The sequence below is a fragment of the Amblyomma mixtum genome, chromosome 1, assembly GCF_055824585.1.
Source record: "Amblyomma mixtum isolate Tamu chromosome 1, ASM5582458v1, whole genome shotgun sequence".
In the NCBI taxonomy this organism is placed as follows: Eukaryota; Metazoa; Arthropoda; class Arachnida; order Ixodida; family Ixodidae; genus Amblyomma; species Amblyomma mixtum.
This window is the reverse complement of record NC_143012.1, coordinates 243794084-243818386: the sequence shown is the minus strand read 5'-3', so window position 1 is coordinate 243818386 and position 24303 is coordinate 243794084. Positions and strand designations below refer to the sequence as shown.

General features: G+C 46.7%; 1 protein-coding gene across 1 annotated transcript; it reads left to right on the top strand.

Moving 5' to 3' along the window:
* Nucleotides 1–570: 570 nt before the first annotated feature.
* On the top strand, nucleotides 571–22327 carry LOC149371353 (serine/threonine-protein kinase PLK1-like). Its single transcript, XM_089585156.1, has 7 exons — nucleotides 571–673; nucleotides 12047–12154; nucleotides 13008–13124; nucleotides 15605–15918; nucleotides 17321–17520; nucleotides 21522–21664; nucleotides 22182–22327. Exons 3-6 carry the CDS (start codon nucleotides 13008–13010, stop codon nucleotides 21662–21664), a joined length of 774 nt encoding a protein of 257 aa, XP_089441282.1. The 5' UTR covers nucleotides 571–673; nucleotides 12047–12154; the 3' UTR covers nucleotides 22182–22327.
* The last annotated feature ends 1976 nt before the right edge of the window (nucleotides 22328–24303 follow it).

The following is a 24303-nucleotide window of genomic DNA, read 5'->3' as shown; positions in this document are numbered from 1 at the left end:
GTGCAGCATTCAAGGTTATCACATAGCGCATGACGTGTCAGCCGGGGCGCCTGTAGGCGTGTTGGAGACAAATGATAAGAATACTGACAAAGCTAAAGCTGATCTAAAGCCCAGCATCATCGATGACCTTCTGGAAGCTGTCCTAGAAGCGGTATATCTGCGGAAGCGCGAACTGGAGCGAGGAAATGATCACCAAACACAAATGACAGGCTGTCTTCGTTTCCTGGCATCAGTTCGCATTTCTGCTGATACGTCGAACCCAACTAGCTCAAACCAAAGTATTGCTATATCGGAAGCCGGGTGGCATGGAGATTAAGATAGTTGCAACCCACGCAAAGGATGCGGCGGCAGTTAAGAAACGCGATGCACGCGGGACAAAGGGGCTGGCGTAGATGGTGACGTGTTGCTCGCGGCGAGTGCCGCCAACCAATAGAGTGCCTTCTTTTCGTGCACGTGGTACTCTGAACAGACGTTTTAAAAATCGTCGCCCATCAGTCGGCATTTGCAGTGTCGTTCGTTGGTGATGAAATCGTGACCGCGGGCTCACTCGTGCGGGATGCCGCCGGTCAACGCGACCTTGACTAGCAATGTGGCGGCCATCAAAGAACTTCCAGAGGTTGTCATCGACACGAATTCCCAGAGAGAATACACGCGCGGCAAGTTCCTCGGCAAGGTATGTCGTGTTCTTGGGCCACGGGCGTGTGACCTTTTATGCTGCAGAACTGGCTGGTAACCTGTTGCAGCCTGAGCTTGACAAAGGCGCGTGGAAGGAAAAAAAATTGCAGCTTGTAGTTCGCGTGTTAGATAAAAAGCAAGTGTTGTTTGAGCGGACCAGTGCAAATGGATATGAACCCGTAGTGGCTTCCTAAAGAAGCGAAAGGTGGCGGTCAGGTTGGACACATGAAGGCCAAATCTGAGAACACGCGGCAAACAGCCTCCAACTGCACGCGTGGCCATTTTCGGTGGCCGCTCTCAGAAACGAGAGGTGCGGTTTTCTTTGCTGCTGACGACCCGGCGCCCCCATATTTCTTTGAACAATACGCGGAACATTTCGTGAACAGTCATAAGTGCTAACAGGTTCTTTTCGCAGTGAGCGGCAGGGCGGTCGTCATCAGCCTGACTACGCCCACTTCAGGGCAAAGGCCTCTTCCATGTCTCTCCAATTAACCCTGTCCTTTGCCAGATGCGGCCACCGTATCCCCGCAAACTTCTTAATATCATCCACCCACCTAACTTTCTGCCGCCCCCTGCTACGTTTGCCTTCTCTTGGAATCCACACCGTTACCCTTAAGGACCAGCGGTTATTTTGCCTTCGCATTCCATGCCCTGCCCAAGCCCATTTCTTCCTCTTGATTTCAACTGAGATGTCATTAACCCGCGTTTGTTCCCTCACCCACTCCGCGCTCTTCCGATCTCCAAACGTTACACCTATCATTTTTCTTTCCATAGCTCGCTGCGTTGTCCTTAGCTTAAGCTGAACCCTCTTTGTTAGCCTCCACGTTCCTGTCCCATAGGCGAGTACCTGCAAGATTACAGCTGTTATAGACTTTTCTCGTGAGGGATTTTGGCAAAGTGCCATTCACGATTTGAGAGAACCTGCCATATGAGCTCCACCCCATTCTTATTCTTCTAGTTATTTGCCTCTCATGATCCAGATCAGCGGTCACTACCTGCCCAAAGTAGACATATTCTTTTACTGCTTCCAGCACCTCGCTACCAATTGCGAACTGTTGTTCCCTTGCTTGACTGTTGAACATTGCTTTGGTTTTCTGCATGTTAATTTTTAGCCCCACCGTTCTTCTCTGCCGGCCTAACTCATTGATCGTGCAGGCATTGCGGCAGGGTGTAGAAGAGTGTTATGTGAAAATATTTACGACTGCACAGCTACCATAGTCCTCCATAAAGTCAGCAATAAAATAAGGAAAGGCGTCAGGCAGGGAGACATGATCTGGCTAATGCTATTCACCGCCTGTTTACAGGAAGTATTCCGCGGCCTGAAATGGGAAGAGTTGGGGTTAGGAGTTAATGGAGAATACCGAAGTAGTTTGCGATTCGCTGTTGACATTGCCTTGCTAAGTCACTGAAGGGGTACTATAGACAATAGATAGAAATGACTAGCATGACTAGTAAAAAAGACTAGTAAAAAAAAATCCCCTGTGCTCCTTGGTTTCTGTGGCTGTTGGCTTCTCTCATATTTATAAAGAGCCCCTCATTCCCCTTCACTTGTTTGCTTAATTGCTTAGCGAGGGCCTCGGTTCTGGCAGCCTTGACGCCATAGAAAGCATAAGAGGGTTCTCACACAGCTTCCACCCTCGCCGTTCGATGGCGTTCTACGTCACACCAGCATAGAGTAATATAGCAGTAAAGAGCGGACACTCCCGTAGGCCCCAGCGGCCGACTTTTGTGCACAGCGCACCTAGCGGACCCGGGGAAACGCACTGGCCTCAGAGATGATAGGCCAAAAAGGAATCTTGGAGGCTCTACTTTCATTGCGTCTTGTGCGTTCTCCTCTCTCGCGGAGGAGGCGGTGTCACATTGCCCAGCTGAGCAGCCGGCCACCAGCGTGACGATTACGGAGCACGCAACGATTATCCAGGTTTCGACGTGCAACGCTCGTCAAAAGCGTTTGGCTTTGATCGCTTGCCTTGACGCCGCGGCGAACACGTCACCCACAAGCCGCAAAGGCGTTATGCCACGCATCGCGTGCGCTTGGCAAGCGGCAGTGAACCTACTACGTGCATTCTGTCAGGGTGACAATGAGCGCATCAGTCACTCCGCAGAAGGAAGCCAAGACATGCCAAGACCATACTCTTTTTCTTTTATTTTATTTGCACGTTCAGTGCCATCTGGCGGAAACGGGGAAGCGCCGAACTCGGCCGCGAAAGGGCCCGAGTGTCCGCTCTTTACTTTTGTTACTCTATGACACCAGCGGTAACTCAGGACGTTCCACGTCCGCCGCTTACGAACGTGGGTGGCGCTGATGAACACTCTCAAAGTTAGGTTATTTGTAAACATAAATACCCCCGAAAGCAGAAGGTTTGACAACCGTCGCCGTAGCTCAGAGGTAGAGCACCGGGCGCGTAATTCGGAGGTCGTGGGTTCGGATCCCACCGGCGGCGTGTGGTTTTTTTCTTCTGCTTTTCTAATCAATTAGCTGTAAGCGACAACATATTTAGTAATATTCTTACTTGATCAACACCACAAAAAAATAAATTAATTAAAAAAAATCTCCTGTGCTCCTTGGTTTCTGTGGCTGTTGGCTTCTCTCATATTTATAACGAGCCCCTCAATCCCCTTCCCTTGTTTGCTTAGTATAACCAAGGTTAACTTAGCTGAACCAAACTCAAAGAGCATCGCTGTGTCATCAGTCTTACTCGAGAGTGTAATCTGGCCTATTTTTTTCTCTGATAATAAGAGTATTCGTCTGTTCCGGACTGAATCAACTGACTTCTTTTTGTCGTGTTTCTTACTTGCAAAGCGATAATTGTGTTTATTGTGGTTGTGCTATATTCGGAACAGTATAGTTAAAATGAAAGGGAACTGACGCATGTCGTTGCGGTCAAATCCCGCGGCTCTGGAGCTAATCTGATGCTGTTCGAAGACTGGAATTCGTTGCTCAGATGCGCAAGTTGCGAGTACGGCATACACTCGGATGCTTTTTTTTTTTGTAGCGGTAGCTACTAGAGGTCTCGGGCTGAGATCGCTCTCTTTCCGATGACCGTCACGGTTCAGCGAAGGCCAAACTTTCAGTTCATAAGTTTGGAGAACCGGTGGATGGTCAAGGGTTAGACAAATGGTCAAGCAATTGGACAGGTCAAGGTCATTCTAAGGTCAAGCCGGGGACGTCAAGGTCAACCAAACTTTGGTCGCGGGATCGACTTTGGGCTCGCCGAGGAGCCTAAACGCAGCGTTTACGTGATAGAGCGTGCCGTCACGGCCTCCTACACAAAGTACGCAATGGAAGTAGCACCGGCGCGCTTGGAACGAAGTGCACATGTGGTTTTCGCGTGCAAGGCCATGACGTCAAGCGTTCCGGCGATCATAAATAGCAGCTTCGCGAGGCTAAACCAACGTGAAGCTACCGCTTCTGATTCGGTTTAACCAAAGCTAAAGCGCCGTTAATTTTTTTTCCCCGGACGGGAAATTTAGAGAGCAATGTTTGAAATCTTGCTGAAGATCCCCTCTTCGTTTATTAACACACAAAATTTAGAAAGCATGAAGTGATCATATCGCAGTCGCATGGGCACCTTCGATCACGATCAAACTCACTGAAGACAAAGCGTTGCAGCACGGCCAATTCGGTCGCAGTCGAATCCGGTTCTCCAGGCCACATGCCGACTCCCTTGAAAGATGCAGTACGATACCGGTGGTGAGGCCGTATGTGATCATGATGTCGCAAAGTCTTAAAAACGAAGCGTGAAAGTACAACCTGCATATGATGTTTACGGCGCCATATGCAGCGCGGTTCCAATTGAAGCTATGCCCCGCATCATGAAAGCAGGAGCCAAGAAAAATGGTTGACTTCACTTGTGACGAAAGCACGCCAGGAGCTTTGTGGAATGCGCTGCTGGATCATGAGATCCTTCTCCAAATTCCTAACCTTGTTACTCTGCGTGCGGGCGCCACCTCACAAAGCCCTTCTAAGGGAATCTAATGGAAGCAGGCTGTTGTTTCTGGCCAGGACGGGAGTATTGCTGATATATCAAGTCAGGTGCCATGAGATGCACATTATTCAGTGCGTTTGGCGAGGCGCAGCAAACGGCTGTAGATTTCATACTATTCTGTAAGAGGCTTCGTCTTACAGTTGAAAGCAGCGGGGCTAATCTATTCAATGCGTTGGGGTTTAAGGTGGGGTTTAAGGACAGCGGAGGAAAAATAGATCTTAAGCGGGTAGAAATAAATAAGCGAAGGTTATCTGGTTGTTGGCTAAAATCAAGAGTGAGATTCCATGAGCCAGGGCTAGCTGGCTAGAGCCACCGCCTGATTTAAATGGTTAAGCCTTCAGCACGGGTGGAAACTTCGAGGAGGGGGGTCTTTTACTTCTGCTTGGAATAGTACCTAGGATGGACTGGAGGACGTTACTGTATTTTTCGCTTTTTCTTAGGCTGTGCAAGGTGTTTTAGAAGCATTGATTACTACTGTTCAGTTTATATTTCCGTGATTGAGGTACTTGCCTTCTTTGTTTTTTCTAAAAACTCATCATCTATGGATTCAAGAAGGATATTGGGATAGCCCACTGACATCAGCCATCTCACTTGCCTTCAGAAGCTGTCGGACATAAAATGGAAACAGTATCTTTACGGCATTATTTAGGCGCCGACCATCCATTGCTCTCAACAAGTTTGGAATGGGATAAGAGAAATCGCACTAGAGGTTTGTTTCTATTTGGGTGGTCCTCTCAGCACAGCTATTCCTCACTGATTAAGTTCAAAGCTGGAAACTGTAAAGCATCATCTGTTGGAATTTCGTGAACCAATCTTAAAGGGTTAAAACACTGTCGAAAAGTGTTAAAGCTGATTGAATGCTTCCTTGCAATAAAATGCAAAAAAACTATCGACGACTATGCAAAAAAGATAAGCTTTTAAGCGAATACATCACCAAGAGCAGAAGATATGCTAGAGCCGATAAACACTGCTTGCTTATTAGCAATGACCTTATCATTTCGTTCAATGCTGAATGAAATCAGATAAAGGGAAAGCAATTCAAGGATACATTCTACAGACAACGCTGCTGCATTTTGAAATGGTATTCAGTCGGCGCTATTAATGCACATTTCCTCACATAAGAGCAGACCTGAATACCTTCGTTGGAATTCTTGTCTAAGAAATTTGACTTTCTTTTAGAGTTCTGGATTTGAAAGCGGTAATCAATATTTGCAAGTTGTAGTCTTTTTAGCAGGAAGAACGCAAATGGCTTCTGCCACGCGCCGTTCTTATAGTTACCCTAGAGGGACAATCGACGCGCTTTGTGAGTGTTCGCGTTTGTGATGAGCATGGTTAAAAAGAATGGGGCGTTACTTTCTCAAAACTTCTGCGGCAAACTATGAAGATTTAGATTGTTTCAGAGAGCTTTGCTTGCAGATTATAGTTTTTCCACCGATACATCTTGGATCGCTTGCTGGACGGACGAGATGCGTCCAAGATAAATTTTCCAAACTGATCCCCTGCCAAAACTATGAACCCGCCTACTATATCAAAAGGGTTAAAGGAAAGATTAGGTTTGCGCAAAGTTGAAGCCCCACGGCCTAGCGATATGCTTGTCTTCAAAATTTCCACCACTTATCAGCACACCAACGCCTTCCTAAATGCATCTTTCAGCTTCACTGGTTCCTGCATATCTTTCAGACCCAGCGACTAGTACAGTGGACATAAGAAAAAAGCGCTATTTCTACTACTTCCGGAAGCGACGAGGAATATCTCGATCTTGATAATTCCTCTTGCGGCCGCATTTTCTTAGAACAGCACAGAGTAACCGCGTAATTCACAAGCGGGCCACTGCGAGCGACGTGCTCAAGTAAATAATTTCTTTTAAAGTTCTCTTCCAGCAGTTCAAATAAATTCGTACAAGTTATTTAACCTCCATTTGAAACAATGCAGCTAGAACATTGCCTTATTTATGAGTAGTTTTTTTCACAATGCGACAATGTTTTCATGCCCAGTGTACTGGTCCCTAGGATTCAACTTGTGCGTATTGTTGAAATCCTCGTGCAAGCGGGTTAGGTTTGAGTTTCAATAATTTTTGGCGCCAAAATTGCACAACTCCCAATGTCATTGTAGAAACACCTTGAAGTGGACTTGTAGTGCAAGTAACATGATTTTGAGCACCATTTGACTGTTTTACTAGCATAAAAGACGGTCAATAATGAGGAAAGTCAGTAACTTTTCTTTGCAGACGAGTCAGACCTTGATGTCAATTCATACCCAGGCGACTACGCGGAAAAATTACAGCTAGGGTCTGTGCTTCACAGCGAAGAAAGTAACGAGACTTCTTCCAGTGCAGATAAAAAATATGCTACTCCTAGTGCAACAAATAAATCCCAGTGTCCAGTATACTGGACATGGTTCTGCCTTGAAAGCCATGGTACTTGCTGTCCTCATAATATTTATGCACGTTTTCAGAGCTTCTTAACCAGAAAAAACCACCAGAAATTTTTGTGCTCGAACACAAAAAAATTCAGGATGCAGAAGGATATCGCGAAACACGTCGTGCAAGGCACAGTTGTTCCGGGGCACTGAAGTTTGGCTCGACGGTGAACTTGGGTCCAAGACCCTAACCTAAACAGTAAAAAAAGTGTCACAATTGACTCTCTGGCTGAAAGGTGGAGTAAAGTTTCACAGGTTCTTTATCTTCCTAGCACCAGGGGTGCCCCGCCAGAGACGGTTGGTTTAACTCTCAAGACTGAAACTTGATCTTCGCACCAGAGGTGCCCCGTCAGAGACGGTCTCAAGATGTGTTGACACGCAGGGATAAAAAAGGGAATAACTGAAGATTTATATACAAATATTTACAGAATATACAAGTTAGATACAACGGCAAAAAGACAAACAACCAAAAGGCGGAACTGGCTAACACTAGGGGAGGCCCCTACTCGGCATAGCCGAAGATGCCTAGCATCTAACCTTAGCGCAGAACCTCGCTGCCAGCTCCGGGGCCCGGTTTTAAAGCCCTAAAGGCCCAGCCCACATTCGGTAACTTCCAATCATGTTGCACTATTGACATGATTGGCTCTTCAAGGGCATGGCCAGCCCTCCGGCTTTTACAAGGTAGACGACTCTCTCCACCACAAAATAAAAACAAACACAAATAGACATTCGTGCCAGCACGTGCGCGAATCGGTACCGCGTGGCGGGGTGGACATCCGTACTTCTTGGCGCGTTCACGAGCGGCCGCGTTCCAAATAGGAGACGCTTCGCTTTGAGCGCCCCCAGCCGCGTTCCGATGACCCCGCGTACACTACCGATCCCTTACAGGTGTCACCCAGACTTCGCGCACTTTTAGTGGGAAGCTCCCAGACACCCTTAGAGCGTGTGGGGGTAGCGGTCTCGGACTCAAAGGAGATGCCCTCGACTCAGCGTGGCAAGCTCAGCGGAGGCCAGCCACCAAGTGACAAGAGGTTTTTGGGCGTTTGGTGCCCAGCTTTCGCCGGTCGCAAGCCAGAGAATGGATCGGAGCCAAAGGTTCACAAAACAAAACAAAGTTTATGCAGCAAAGATACGATACAGAGGATTACACAATCACTAGTACAGACACGTACAAAGTGATTAATAAAACAATGCAACTCGCGCAAAGTTAAACTCGAGAGAGAGAATACAATTCAGGCAATATTGCACCTAAAGTGCACAAACTCAAGAGAGAAAGGTAAACAAGCAAAACACAATTTGTTCACCGGGCACTGCGGCAGTCCGACGACCAGAGTTCCATGACGATGCCGTCCCGCAGACTGGCGAACGTTGCCTCGTTGGTCCGATGCTGGCCGAGTGGTGTTTTCCCGGTAGTCGAACGGGCGCGCTTCGATGAAGCTTAAACGGCGGTCCGGACTGACTTGACAGTTTGTTGTTGTGACTGAGAGAAGGATGAAGAGGAAATTGCACGGGCCTGCTACTGGCTCGTGGCAAGCCACCACCGCTGCCACGTGCAGATAGAGGAGAGTTAAATGATCAGAGGAAAGAGAAAAAGGAAAGGACTTGACAGTGGTCAACGTCCTTCTTTTATAGGCTCGCTCTCATGTCTGTTTGTTGTACGCGCCAAAGTAGGCGCGCACATACACGCAGCATCTCCCGTACAGCCTCCCCTCCTTTCTCTCGCCGGCCGCGCGTCCCCATTGGTCAGGGGTCGGCGGTCGCATCTCGAAGTTTCGAGCGTGTTCTTGAGTGGCGCCGTCGCCGACGGGCGAGGGGGACGTTCTTAGTGCACGCAAGGCTACGCCCTTTCCCCCCGTCAGCTGCAGAAGCAACTCGTATGTTCCAGAGAATTCGGCGTGCATGACTCATTCCTTCGGCGCACGCCGTGGCGGTAGAGAGAGGCACGCGCTCGGCGGGGGCTTTCCCTCTCTCCCGTTGGGCTCGCGCCGGCGAGACGCCGTGCGCGCGGCGGTTTTTCTTTGTTTGTTTCTAAAATGCGCCGAATTTTGTGACAACAGGTGGATATTGCAAACTCTTTACTGCAGCATCCATATGGCTGTCGAGTCAACGTTAATCCCGTCGGGTTTACGCTGGCTCTGACATTTTCTTGGGACCACCATTTGGTCAGGCATCCTGCTTTCAGAGCACTCCGTCCTCGGGAAAACTTGTCGGCGTGAAGTGGCGGTGTTTGCGCAACACCCCTGTTTCGTTTTTGCGCATCAAGCCGGACTGGCTCAATCGCAGTGGCGCTCGGCTGCACACCGCAATGTCGCTGGACAGAACCACAGCAATGGGTGTCGTGTTGGCATGAGCGCGAAATGGACCGTGTGTTGCGCGATCTGAATCTGTGAGTGCACTTTGAACATACGGGAGTTTAATTCGCCAAATGGATATAATCACGTGTTGGACTACCCCACAGTCGTTTTATGTGTTTGCTTGTGTGTGCGTGTGTGCGTGTGCCTTTGCGCGCATGGATGTGCGCGCATGGATGTGCGCGCATGGGTGTGCGTTCTATACGTATTGGCGCAACTTTGGAACAATATCGTCGGCGTCCCGAAACAACCTTTTTCCAGTTGGCGATGTCGCCGGCTACACAAAATTCAATCCTACTCATTTTTAGTTTTTAATTCATTTTAATTATCTTTACCAACAACCATCACGTAAAATTTGTTTATTTCAGGTATAATTTATGCTTTGATGGAATACAGTTTACGAATGGAATGCGGCATGGACAAAATTGATTACTCCACAGCGTTGAGCGCAACAGTATATTTGAAATTCTGATATGGCAGTTACTATCGGCGGTCTACAACCCTATAGCCGTGAACTGGCTCCTAACTCGAATGATTAAAAACTGCAACCGCTTCTTCGAAGTGCACGATGAGTGACGAGCGCAATTTGGTCCTCAAATTATACACACATTGATTGCGCAATGCACGATCGTACGATGCTGTTTTTAAGTTACGGGAGGGTTCCAGCGCGTGAGAAATATGCGCCGGCACGGACTTGAGGACCTTGTGGCTCAGCACACTTGCGCGAAACGCCCCGAGAGTGTTCGACCTCTGTTCTAGCCGCCGCCCTTCCGTGACAATGACCACGCGCATATGCGAAGCTCTAGAAGTAGGACGCTCCGTTTCGGATTCATCCATGGCACTTCCGCCACACCCCTGATGGCCCCGCGTGTCTTCTGTAAACTGTCGCTTGTGCAATGTGCCTGAAACAATTGAACATTGTTTTATAGACTGCAAAGACGCGATTTCGTTTTGAGATGTGTTGCAGAGGACGCTACAGAAAGATTTTCTTCTAAATTCTTACAGTGTGCGCTAACTTGTTTCCCAACCTGACTCGAACCCCTATGACATGATTCTTCTGATTGGATTTCATAGCCTTTGGAAAACGCGCATGCAAGACCGCAACGTTGAACGTGTTGTTCCGCCAAGAATTCACTTTAGCCGAATGTTGCTGCAGGTAACGGACATTTACGAAAAATTAGACTTTGTAGCGGATTGGTTTCCTCTCCTGATGCGCTGTATATCATTGCCGGCCTTTTAGTTATATGTCACTATTATGTTTCTGCCACGTAGCGCCTACCAAGGTGCTCTGTAAATAGTTGTTTGTATATACACATATGTATATATGTGCTTTCTATACAAAACCATGTCAATAAATACCATGAAAGAAAAAAAAAAGCCGCGGTGGCTCAGTGGTTCCGGCGCTCGGCTGCTGACCCGGAAGACGCGGGTTCGATCCCGGCCGCAACGGCCGAATTTCGAAGGAGGCGAAATTCCAGAGGTCCGTGTGCTGTGCGATGTCAGTGCCCGTTAAAGATCCCCAGGTGGTAGAAATTTACGCAGCCCTTCACTACAGCGTCCTTCATAGCCTGAGTCGCTTTGTGACGTTAAACCCCAATAAACCAAACACCACTGATGGAACATATTGCCGCTGACGATTTTGGGATTACTGTGCCGGCCACGGTTGTCACAGTGAACCACTCCGCACGCACCACAAGAGGAACAGGCCGCATCTATAGGGAATATGAACAACGGACTGAAGGGAAGAAAAGAGACGGGACAAGCGCTGACTTCCGCTGACCCGTGGGCCTTTCGGGAATACCGCCGCCTTCTCACTGATCTGCCGTTTTATCCTTACGCTCCTCTCTTCATTCGGGAGATGGAACAAGGTTAAGAGGGCATGTGGGTGGCAAGACCCCTACCCCTACGCCTACGCCAGAACAGGACACTGAACTCGAAGTTGTCTATAGGAAGTTCATGTACCCTAGTGCTGGCTACACACGGTTCATGTGCTTTCGGTGCCAGTTGTGCGGTGCCACGGAGGCCACGCGAGAGAGCGTTTCATTCGATTTGTTCTATCTTCTAACAATGGCCGCCGCGGTGCCTCAGCGGTTATGGTGCTCGGCTGCTGACCCAAAAGACGCGGGTTCGATCCCGGCCGCGGCGGCTAGAATTTCTTTGGTGGAGAAATTCTAGAGGCCCGTGTACTGTGCGATGTCAGTGCACGTTGAAGAACCCCAGGTGGTCGAAATTTCCGGAGCCCTTCACTACGGCGTCTCTCATAGCCTTAGTCGCTTTGGGACGTTAAACCCCATAAACTAAACTTCTAACAATGCTTGCCTGCTTCTCGTTTCCTCAAATATCTGCCATTCAGCTATCCCTTGTTAAGGTAGCTTTGCTTTCCTTTTCAAACGAGTTTTGCGCAATATCATTATGTCCCTTGTTCACTTCCTTCTATTTCACTTGAGTTTGAAATAGTTATCCATGTTCTACAATTCGCCGCCAAGCACATTTTGCCTTATAGTGAACTACTGCACCATGTGTGCGATGAAGAATTCTTGCCCTCACCAAGTGCGATAACATTTGCCCATCATGTGGATTCCCACGCAAAAAAGGCTGCCATTTCCTTTTCAGGGCGGACATGCGCAGTGCTACGAGTTCATTGACAAAAAGACGAACGTGGTCTACGCAGGCAAGATCGTCTCCAAGAAAAGTCTTAAAACGCCGCGCCTCCAGCAAAATGTAAGTTCCTATTTCCAGACTCCTTTTCTCCAACTTCTCGGCTGGTTGACAATTTCTTGAAGGGACTCTGGACGACACCGCTGTGTTTTCGTTCTCAAAATGTAACTATATACCTTTTTCTGTGTACGTCAATCTTTGTCGAGCAAATTTTTTTCGGAGAAAATTGCGCATCAGTATTTTACCGCCATTTTATTGAAGCTCGTGACGTCAAGTTCGAAAAAGGAGGTAATCACCCTTTGGAAGTGAATGGCGGTGGTTACCAAGATTCAGAGCTCCTCGCGCTGAAGCATGTTTTGAGGCACCGCTCCTTGCTTGCGAAAACGCCCCGGGTGGCGATATCTATTTCATTTTTTTTACCTTTTTTTCTAGCTTACAAAAGTTTCGTTTTCAGTAAAAGTAGCTTATTTATTATTTGAACCCAGAAGCATATTGACAAAGAACAGCTTCAATTTCTCGGGATAATTTCAATGCCCCTGAGAAACACTCTAAACACAAATGCGCCTACATTGGAGAAAATAAGGAGCAATCTGTCCTCTATCCCAATTTCTTTTTGTAAAAGTGCGCTAGAGAACAGCTTACAACCTCTTTACTCCTTTCTGTCCGTGCAGCTTTTACCTTGGGAAGGTGACAAGTATGAGACATTATACTCTGTTCTTGCTGAAAAAATACCGCAGCTGCATTATTACATGATATTTTAGTGACCAAACACCTTTGTCATCATGATGCCCTTCTACTGTCTCAGAATATGTGTTCAGAAATAGTACTTTCGATCCGCTTCTTTCACTATTTATCGTTCTTGTGCTTTCCCTTAATAAACCCATACACCTGCTTCTTCTTTGTTTGTTGCGTGCAGATGGAGAAGGAAATCCATATCCACAAGAAGCTCCGTCACAATCACATCGTTCGTTTTTATAGCCACTTTGAGGACAATGAAAACCACTACATCATCTTGGAGCTATGCCCACGACAGGTGCGTAGATGTTCCTGTCTTCCCTGGATCCTATTTGCAATTATTTTCTAAACGTACCTTGAGAACGACTACAGCATTCCGGCTGCCTGTTCATAATGGCGGAGTACTCAGTTTTGCGTTCATACAGTAATTAGTCAGTATCACCACTTTTCAGAATTTCGCTTCTTCGTATTGGGCTTCGTGCAAATAATGGCGCCTTCGTCCGTCAGGAATACGAGGGTGCAGACAAGAACTCAAGTGCTCCTGCTTTACAGAAGTGCAGTCAGCGCCAAATTAAAAGCTAACAGGACAACGAAAATAGAAACCGCAAAGAAGGAAGAGTTTAGCTGAAGAAGAATGCATACCAGTGCACATGATTTTCAGTTAAACGGCCCGAGCAGTTCCGAGAAGTTTTAATGAACTCAGCCTCGTTTTTCTTGTGCACATTCTAATATTTGTGGTGCTCGGCTGCTGACCCGAAAGACGCGGGTTCGATCCCGGCCGCGGTGGTTGAAGTTCTTTGGAGGATAAATTCTAGAGGCCCGTGGACTGTGCGATGTCAGTGCACTTTAATTAACCCAAGGTGGTCGAAATTTCCGGAGCCCTTCGCTACGGCTTCTCTCATAGCCTTAGTCGCTTTGGGACGTTAAACCCCAATAAACCATAAACCATCTAATATTTGTGCGTTCACTTTCAGTTATTCTTTTCGCGTTTTATTCGACACCGCCGGTACAAGGTATTCTCGTTCAGAACGATGTTGGCACATTTCACAATATATATGGGAACTAAGGCTGCCTACTTTTTAACTTTTCATTTGCCGGCATTAGCCGTAGGAGCAGCCGTGAAGTGAAGCCTGCCATTATGGAATGGGCAAAGGTGACAGACGAGACATAAACGAAGACACCGCACTGGTGTGTTTCTTGTGTAGTTCATCGTCTGCCTTCTATGAACATTCCATATGACAGAATCCAAACAGCCAGACCAGCAACGCACGCTGCTAAAGTGAAGCCATTCTGACAATGTTTGCCAGACACTATGCCGGTATAACTGAAGATTTCATGCTTGTGCGATAGGCGATTGGGACTCATGCATGACCTTTATTATCCATCTAGGTCCTTTCATCTCTCTGCGCGGGGGACAGCCGACCGCAACCTCTTAATGCGATAGCATTATAACCCTCATTGCAGCGATTTCTTTCTGATGGTTTCGGAAGCCTACGAGAAAGACTTGTGGCATAAAGCGGGATGCGAACCAGTGACGGCGAGGAATGCGAAAGGCTTCACTGACCGATGCTTTAGACCACTGTCTTTGCCGCATCCTTTCTCCTCGCACCTGAAACTACCAGCCTTATTAACTGTGCTTTGAATACCGCCTTCTTCCAATTTCTTCCGTGCATGCGAAACTCCAAAAACAAGAGCACACGGGCACGTGTACGTGGGAGCCGAAGTTGGAGAAAAGTTTAAAATTTAAAATTGTTTTCCTTAGGCAAGGAAGTGACGCAGTACCTGCCTCGCATATCTCAGTGGACACCGAACCGAGCCGTAAGGAAGGGATAAAGGAGGAAGAGAAAGAAGAAAGAGGTGCCGTTGTGGAGGGCTGCGGAATAATTTTGACCGCTTGGGGATGTTTCATGTGCACTGACATCGCACAACACAAGGGCGCCTTTTTGCGTTTAGCCTCCGCGGCTGGTTTTCTGCGACCACAGTCAAATGCAAGGGCCCACGGGTATAACAGTTAGAAGGGGTACCACGGGCACTTTGACGCGCGAACCAGTCTTCGAACGCTTCTCACTAGAGCCAGTAGGAAAAAAATCCAGAATTTCCAAGAATAGGAAAGTGCGCAACCCCAATCCAAAACTTCTATTGTAATTGGTGTGAATGGGTTCAGTTCGTGAAAACAAATCGCTTACGAAGTCGGAGCACTCATGATTGCATTCTTGATCGTCACAGTCGTCAAATGTAGTGCTAAGAGAGACTTGTGCAAAGCCAACGCAAGAACGGAACTAAAGAAGACTAAATCAACAATGTGGCATCGTATGCTTTCAATTTTCGTGTTGGGCAAGTGATGATGCTTCGCTTCTTGATATCTGAAGGCTGACAACATATTTAGGGTTGTATTACTTTCAAACAGCTTCAATGGTATTTCTTTATACGAGTATTTATTTCTGCCAATATTCTGTATCGATATTATCTCAGGAGCAGGCATCCTTGCATTTCTTGAATCTTTAATTAGGAAGATGGCCCAAACTGAACACTGCCTCCATAGCTGCTACAGCTGCCTTTAATCTTAAGGTGCCTTTGTGTGGAAAGTGAGTTTGGTACCTTGAAAAATTACTTGAATCACTCCTTCTCGAGAGTGATATGATTAGAGCAAGATTTCTACGGTTGTCGTGTCCCAACCGAAAACCTTAGGAATTCCTATTTGAAGTCTTTGTCGTGGGTCCTTAAGCGTCTCAACTTCAGTGCTCTACCCAATGCTTCATTAGCGCATTTTATTCGCAGTCTCTGGTGGAGATGCTCCGGTACCGCAATACGCTGACCGATGCCGAGGTTCGGTACTTTCTGCGCCAGCTGCTCCTCGCCTGCGAGTACCTGGTGCAGGAGAGGGTCATCCACCGGGACCTGAAGCCCGGAAACCTGCTCCTCACCGAAGACATGCAACTCAAGGTAGCCGACTTCGGGTTCGCCACCCGCGTCTTCCGCAAAGGGGAACTCAAGAAGACAATCTGCGGCACCCCCAACTACGTCGCCCCCGAGATCTTGGTCAGGACGGGCCACAGCTACGAAGCGGACATCTGGTCCGTCGGGTGCATCATGTGAGTCCCGAGTGCGCCGTTTCTCCCAGGCATGTTTGCGAGTGCTGTTAACCTAACGGCGCTAAGATGTTTGCAACCAGTTTACAGCGGGAATGTTTAGGACTGCTCGATCGCTATCTTAATGGTGTCACTCTGCAGTTGCATTAAATTGAGTCTACTACCAGAAATGAGTACTTCAAAATCTGTATATTATATTGCTTATCTGGTCCTATGTTGGGAATAACAAGAGTAGACCTCACACTCTAGACAATTAGGCATTTTAACTTGTTAAATTGCTAAACAAAACTAGACAAAAGCCGACGGGGACGACGCGTTGTGTTTAAATTCATTCGCTCTGCTGGTAGTCTGGATACATCCCTTGAAGCAGGTAGAGTTCGTGAGCGTGACGCAAATAGCTAATTATGTTAGTTCAAACTGCAGGCGTGTTAACTTTTTCCTCCTGGGAATAATCGCCATATATTTCATGGTTTAACTCTCCATTGTCATCTCATAAAATGCATTGAAAAGGCCCACAGCCACAATAATGAAAGGGGTGCTACTGCCAACAGTTCTGCTGCCGGTAAAAAAATTTGCGGATATCTGTGACATGTATCAGTAATATTTTTATGCGAGTGGGTAAGGAGCTCGTTCTGCTGAGAACCCGGCGTCTTCCGTCGTCCTGCGACAGTCGGAAAATAATCCCAGTAGTTTCAAATAAAGGTAACAAATTGGGTGAGGGTCCATACGCAGCGAAAATTGGCGAGGAGGTTCCTATAATGGGAGCATTCCAGAATGTAAAAATAATTCATTAAAACAAATTAGCCGGCATTGGGGGGCGAACACAGGCGCTCAGGAGCGTGTTAGAGGAGCACCCAGTGAACGCGCAGTAGTGTGTGACTTAGTAACGCGTGCTTTTAGCGGTTTAGTGATGTGTTTGTAGCGGTAGTATGCAGCGGTGTAGTCTGTCCTGAAGTTTAAGCTACATTGTGATTGGTAACGGTAATTGGTAATGGGTGATTGTGATTGCAATTGATGCCCGTGATCTGCAAAGTGATTACAGATTGATAATCGGCGAGTAGTGATTGCTGATAGGTAATTGTAATCGACAATTGGGGTTGGTATTTGGTAAATTAATGCGTTTTATGGCTGGTAACTAATAGTCACGATTTCGGACTCTTTAAGAGGGGATTTCTAATCGATAATTGCGAATTCGAAAAATGACTTCTCGTGACGGCTGCCGTGGGGAGCCGGCCATGGCGACAGGTGTTGAGTTTCCATCGCGCGTTAGTCCTGCTAGGGCTCGCCCTTAAAAGGAACAGGACATTACAGCTTACCTTTCAAACTGTAACGTGTTCACACGGGGCCTGCCACACACGGCGCGGACTCGCGACAACGTTGACAGGCTCATAACTGTTCTCCGCAGGTACGCCCTACTCGTGGGAAGTCCCCCCTTTAAGGCGTCGTCGGAGATGAAGACGTACGACCGAATCAAGAAGAACAAATACAAGATCCCCTCCACTGTGTCCTCCCACGCAAGCACCCTCATCCAGTGGATGCTCCATCCGGAGCCCGCGAAGCGGCCGAGCGTCGAGGCCATCATGCACCACGATTTCATGACAACGGGTATGCTTTATTCCCGCATTGTTGCTACGCTTCGTTGGAGGCGAAACACAAAAAAAACCCAGTTCAAAATGTTTAATGTTAGCGCACCTTAAAGAAGCGCGGGTGGTCTAAATTATACCGGAGCCCGACATTAGATCGTTCCTTATGCCCGAGTGCCGCTGTGGAACGTTACCTCACAATGTTCGCTTATTTTTTGTGCTTGTTGTCTGTTCATAGCCTACGGATTGCGGCCTCTCTTTTTGTTTCGCGAGATCGGATCCCACCGCTCTGGATTGGTTACCGTCGCACGCAGCAGTTTCTGCAACGTTCTAAGTTGTGATCGGTTTCTGGTGCCCGGTGAAGAAATATTGTTTTAATCTCTAAATTGAGCGTCGCTGTAGGCGACTGACATTGTAACCTCGATTGCCATCGAATATGGCTGCTCCTATCAGCGCCACCGAGTGGCGTTGTTTGTGGGCGAAAGCGTGCTCGGTAAACAAATTTCTTCGCCATCTTTCTTTCCTTTTGTCCGTGTCTCTGCATGGGCCTGTCGTCATTATGGCCACGTTATGAAACTTACTAGCGCAAAAGTACGCGCTGGTCATTATTTCCTGTATAAAGGAAATTTTAAATAATTCAAGTAGCGGCTCGTCCTAGTTCGAGCCAAAAAAAAAAAAAAATTGGTCACTGTATAGTCCATTGACGTAGCTGCAGAATTTACTGCTGTCTTGAAGTAAAGGAGTTCAGGCGCGACGGTAGTCAAGTGTGGCAGTAAAACAGGTTTAGAATGAAGGAAACTACGCAGCAAATCGGAAACCCTTCCGTCACTTGTGTGCGAAAAGCCAAATCGATGCTTAATGAGTTGTAGCACGAGTATGACTTCTTAGACTTAGCATGGTGGAATGCAGCTAAAGGTCACATCGCACTGTTAATAAGCATTTGCTGCTGTTTGCATCCTACCCCTTGTTTTTTTTAATAACGGAGTAATTACTCATTGGCATCTACCCAAGCGCAGCCATATGCTTACGAAGGAAAGCTATACAGCTTCCACAGAAACTTCATAGTTGGAGAAATTTGTGCTGGTCTGGGGTTCGAACCCGGGACCACCACTTCACTTGAGCTGTCACTCTATCAACTTAACTAATCGAAACGGCTAGCATATGGTAGCGCGAGAGCGAATTGATCAGTAACTCGAAGTTGGACCAGTGTTGGTCAAATGTTTGTGGGAATCCCCCAAGGTGGAGTAATTTTTAGATAAATGAGTAATTACTCATTATCATCCGTCCCGGCGCAGTCATATGGCTAGAAAGAAAAGCTATACTCCTTCCACAGAACCTTGCATTGAGTTGGAGAGTATTTTACTAGCTTGGTATCCTCTCGTCGCTGCGGCTCACACTGAATTACTCATGCACAAGTTTACCCTCAGGGGCATCTGCGACATGCTGGTAATGGTGAGTTGCGACACCATGGTTTCTTGAGCATCCGCATGGACTTGGTGTTGGCGTTGGGGGATGTTGGCAAGCAGTGCGACACCACGGACCCGAGCACCTACGCTTAGCCGCACGTGTCATGGCCGTGTTCGGGCAAAAGGAGATCCTGATGGTTGAGCCGACACCAAGTGTTTAAACCCTTAAGGCCTCTCGGCGAAGGCACCACACCATTTTTTTCCCTAGCCTCCCGTAGACTGCACCTGCGGGCTGACCCCTCAGTGGGAAATCGGCAGTCGCATTTTCCTGTCCTCCCCTCCATGTTTCACTTTCCTATCTTCTTATCGCAGCTGTCCTATCTCCGACTCTCTTCTTGATTTTTTTCTTCTTTGCTGGCGTCTAGCGTTAACCTTGTGTGACGAACTACCCTTCGTTATGTCATATTGGGTTATATTTAAGGTGTACAGTTCGCGTCGGCCGGACTTTCTGGCAAGTTCCTGCCCAATCCCCCTGTTAGGCTCCTTGGTCAGATCCTAACGAGAGCTCAGATCCTAACGAGAAAACAAGAACCTTTCCCGAATTATCTGCTAAACAGTGTGGAAGCAGAAAGACCAGCCAGGAACATCTCTATTCATAGTTTCTAAGTCTGTGCCTGCTGCCTTGGGTCTTGGCTACCATATAACGAAACTAGCCAGCGGCGACCTACTCCTCCTGATCTGTGAGCGAGCACAATATAGCACTCCGAAATCTAATGACCTTTGGAATCATCGCTGATTTCATTAGTGCTCATCGATCCATGAATGCAGTGAAAGGTGTGATTTTTTAACACTATTTCCTCATTCTCACCGAAGAAAGAATAGTGGAGTGTCTTAAAAACCAATATGCCACAGAAGTCCGCCGCATAAATAAGTGCAAAAAATGATTAGGAAAGACCCTCAACGCACATAGTCCTCACTTTTGCCTCTAGCCAACTCCCAGAATCCATAAAGTAGTATGTAGGAAAATAACTGCATGACACTTCATCCCAAATCTTCGGCGCTGCTTCAACTGCCAAAAACTCGGCTATGGCTCCCAGTCTTGTCGTGGCTACAAAAAATTGTGCCAAAATCCGAGAACTGGAAAGCTGTGCCATAATGCGCAAACTGAAGGTGTCCACCTTGGGGCAGGAAGTCCGGCCTGTGTCGGTTTCAACTACTGCAGCTTACCTGGTGACAGGAGAAGAAATCATGTTTAAAAATGAATAACATGCGCACATGCATGTAGCCTGAGAGCCTGGGACATTGGCTTAATTTGTTGAGGCACAGCTAAACGAAGCTCCTTTTTATCTCTGGCTGTGGTTCAAATCCACCCACGACGATACGACGCTCCAAGTGGCTTTCCTCCGGTCGCTATGGCAGCGATTGGCGCTGGCATCTGCACTGGCTGGAGAATGGCAATCATAGCAAGTTTCATCCCCCTGACCATCCCACTTACTCGTGGCGGACTTGGGAGAGATAGAAAGAGATAACTATAAATAGAAAGGAAAACATAACTTACGAAAAAGCACGTGGACGACTCCCCTAAACATTCCAGTTCACAGCAAAAGCAAGTTTTGCCGATGTGGTGCGACGGGGCAGGGTACCACACCGGGCATCGGCACCTGCCCCGGCCACACAGTATTACTTACGCAGATATCCTAAGCATATTTACAGCTCTTCACTCTAGAAAACGATCACTCCGCTTATCTATGACATCATACTCAGCAAAACAACAGCCACAGCTCAAGGAAAAACATTAAGCTGCTGGATCCCGAGTCACGACAGAGCAAAAGGCAATGAGAGAGCAGACTTGTGCGTTGCTCAAGCTCGTGGCAAGCATATAAAGAATGTAAATATGCCCTTTAAGTATTGTATGAACGTAGTACACCATAAATTAATAAAAAAAAAACGTCACTCTGCTCGGCAGCACGAAGTAAATAACAAACTACAATTGGTAACGCCACTTGTGGGTGAATGGAAGTATTGCACACAAGGGACATTTCAAGGAAGCGATTCTGTGCCGGCTTCGTACAGGTCACGCACACCTTACTAACTTCATACTGCCAAAACACGACAAACCTACATGTGACTTATGCGCCAATGAGCTAACACTAAACCACGTTTTATATTTCCGCCGGAAACTGGCAATACTGAGGAAAAAACAATTTGCTGTGTTTTGCAATGAACACATATCGTTTCATCAAACATTGCTCTTAGGGGAAAGCAACCTTCTTGATTTGTCATCTTTTTAAGTTATTAAAGTGAGTAAATATTTTAAACAAAGAATAGTTTGAAAAATGTTCGTCAAATATATAAACACTTCTAACCTCGTGTATGGGGCATAACCTCAGTTCTTTATGTGCCACAAAATACAATTCATTCACAAGGTTTTTTTTATGCTCGCAAAGGTTTTTGGCAGTGAGGTTTGTGAGCTCCTTTCCCCTTGAGTAACAGCCAGAACTTTGCTGTCACCAGGTGTTCTCGACCTCTTCGTTCAAGCAGTGCTGATAACCCTGCCCAGTCTGTGGCATTCCTCCTACTGCACAGCCCCTAAATGCCTTTGGCCCTTTCCTTATAGGGCTCCTTCCTGCCCACCTTCCAGCATCCTGTCTCAGAACAGAGCCTCAGTTCGATGCACTAGGCACCGCCCTGGACACAACCGGCCGGAATCCTCTCACGGAGAAAAAAGGTCGTGGCGAGTTGGACTGTGTCCCCAATTGAGTAAGTCTGCAAGAAAACGGCTGCACTACTTTAGTACTTCTGCAGTTCTAGGTTTTGTTTGTTTGCCATTCTGTGCACACCATTGCATCACATTCCTTGCAGTCTCATGTCTCCGGGACAACAAATGATACACTTTGTACCTTTATACAACAAAAAAAAAAGGCAGTCCGCAAAAATTTGTGTTACCAGGGCAGTGTTTCTTTGGCGTAACGATGACGTCACAAACGTTATTGGGGAAAAAGCAGGCTATGCGACGGTCTGATGGTGCAAAAAATAAAAATTAGAGGGCCTGTAGATTGCTTCGTACTGTGCATTAGTTTGTCACCGTGGGCGTTTTCCATTGCGATTTCATTGCCTGTTTCACCTCTAAAAGAGATCGTGTGAGGTACTCAATATATGCAGTATGTTCTCATTCTTATGAAAGGTATCTAACTTCGTGGAAGCAAACTGCGGTCATCATCCGATAACGTTGCTTGCTCCCAGCCACAGGGCAACATTCACGTTTTTCACCGTGCAGCCATCGGACCAGGATGAGCGCCACTCGCAACACTGGCTGTCTCGGACAAGGCGCAGAAACCAGGGTTGCGGGAGGCGCCTCTGCAAGCGTCGCCTTGAAGACCTGAGGAACGCCTGGCCTCCACAGCATGGCTTCAGACGTCCCTCTAAACCGTGGGAACGACGCTGCATTCTGGCGCAGCAGGTTCTTGACACTACTTCGAACGGGCTTCCAGCTCTTTGATGACGACCACGGCATCTTCGTCAGCGAAGACACCCGCATTATTCATTTTCATTAACGTAAGGGTGCTTTGCATTCTCTATAGAGGTTGGGTGACAGTCCACATGGAAGTAGAACGTGTTGTCGGGCTAGTTGGTTCAATACTTCAGACATGGCAATTGCGCGAAACACACACACACAAGAGCAGCGCCTTACGCGAGCATCGGCACCCACGGCCTTTTGAAAGCATGAACCGCGAAGTTATAATTGCGGTCAGTAAACTGATTTTCTTAATATCCAGGGCACGGTTCCTGACCCACAGGCCATGCATACACGCTAACTGGTTCCACTTGCACGACACTAATTCATTATCTTCAAAAAAAAAAACACCCTACGGAGGCTTTTAAAAGTGGCGCTGCAAGAGCCTCTTAGCAGTGATGCTTTTGATAGTACTTAAGCTGATAGTTGACAACTTTTGACAAAAAATTACATGTGGTTTATCGGGAGCCCAGTTACGTTCGTTTTAAGAAAAAGGCTTCTCCAATCTCCAGTTAAGCCTCTCCTGCTCATGTGGCCACCCGATCGCTGGAACCTCCCTAATCTCATCCACCTTCATGATGTTCTGACCCTCTAGTTTCCTTTCCCTAATCTTGAAATCCACTGCGTTACCCTCAGAAATCATCGTTTACCTTTTGTTCACCTTACCTGTCCTGACAATGGGCACTTCGTCTCCTTGATTCCTTTTCTGATATCATTAAGTCGCGCTTGTTCCTTAGCCAACCCTGCCCTTCTGCCATCTCTCAAGGATAGCCTTATCATCTTCAGAATTTTCTGTTTAAAGGTCCCGTTCGAAACATTACATAAACGTGGAGGGGGGGCAACAGTTGTGTTCAGAAGTCATACATACGAAAGGACAAATATTAAGCAACCTAAATGATAGAGAAATTAGACTAAAAGAAGCGTAACAATTTCAAATAGTCGAGTTAGAGCCTAATGTGGCAAAGATGATTCAGCAATACCAATAATTAACATATGGTTATAGAGTAGTTAATGGTCATAATCTTTGGCATGTCATACTCGTAAAAGACATTACTAACCCAAATGTTACGAGCTTCTCACATCGGAAAAATATTTTTCTTCTGAAAGTGGGCACCATCTTCGGAATACAAACAATTAAAATTTCATTGATCAAACTTTTTCATTTTATACCCTATGATTTTAAACTAGCTCTTTATCGTCACTTAAACTACAACTTAATATGTTTATTTCTAACTGCAAGTATGTTGTTTTTTGTTTTTGTTCGTTTACTTTTTGCGTTGCTTTTTCCTATTGGCTGCACATACTGTAAGGTAAATATTATAACACATTTCATCAAAAATACATACTGCGGCATAAAAGAGGATTAGTTTAGTTTAACGTCGCAAAGCAACTCAGGCCATGACGGACACCGCTGTGAAGAGCTCCGGAAATTTCGACCACATGGGGCTCTCTAAAGTGGACTGACATGTTAAAGAACCCCCGGTGCTCGCAATTTCAGGACCCCTTCACAACTGTGTCCCTCCTAGCCTGAGTTCCTTTGGGACGTTAAACCAAACTAAACTAAACTTTCTTTATATCACATTATATATTTTCGATTAAATGTGTCATAATATATACCTCGTATGCCTAAAATAAATTTTGCTAACAATTGTCATCAGTTTATCATTTCATTATAAAAGGTACCATTACAACATATTGCGTTGGGACCTATTTCTGTATAATAAATCAGTGTAGGTATGTATGTTTAACGTATATAAAGAAAATAGACCTCAAAGTTCAAACAATAGACACCGGCTGATTGGAATGCAGCATATGGCAGCTTATACAGGGCACAAGAAAATCGCTACTATTTGTTGAGATGGTAAATTAGCAGCTGTCGAAATCT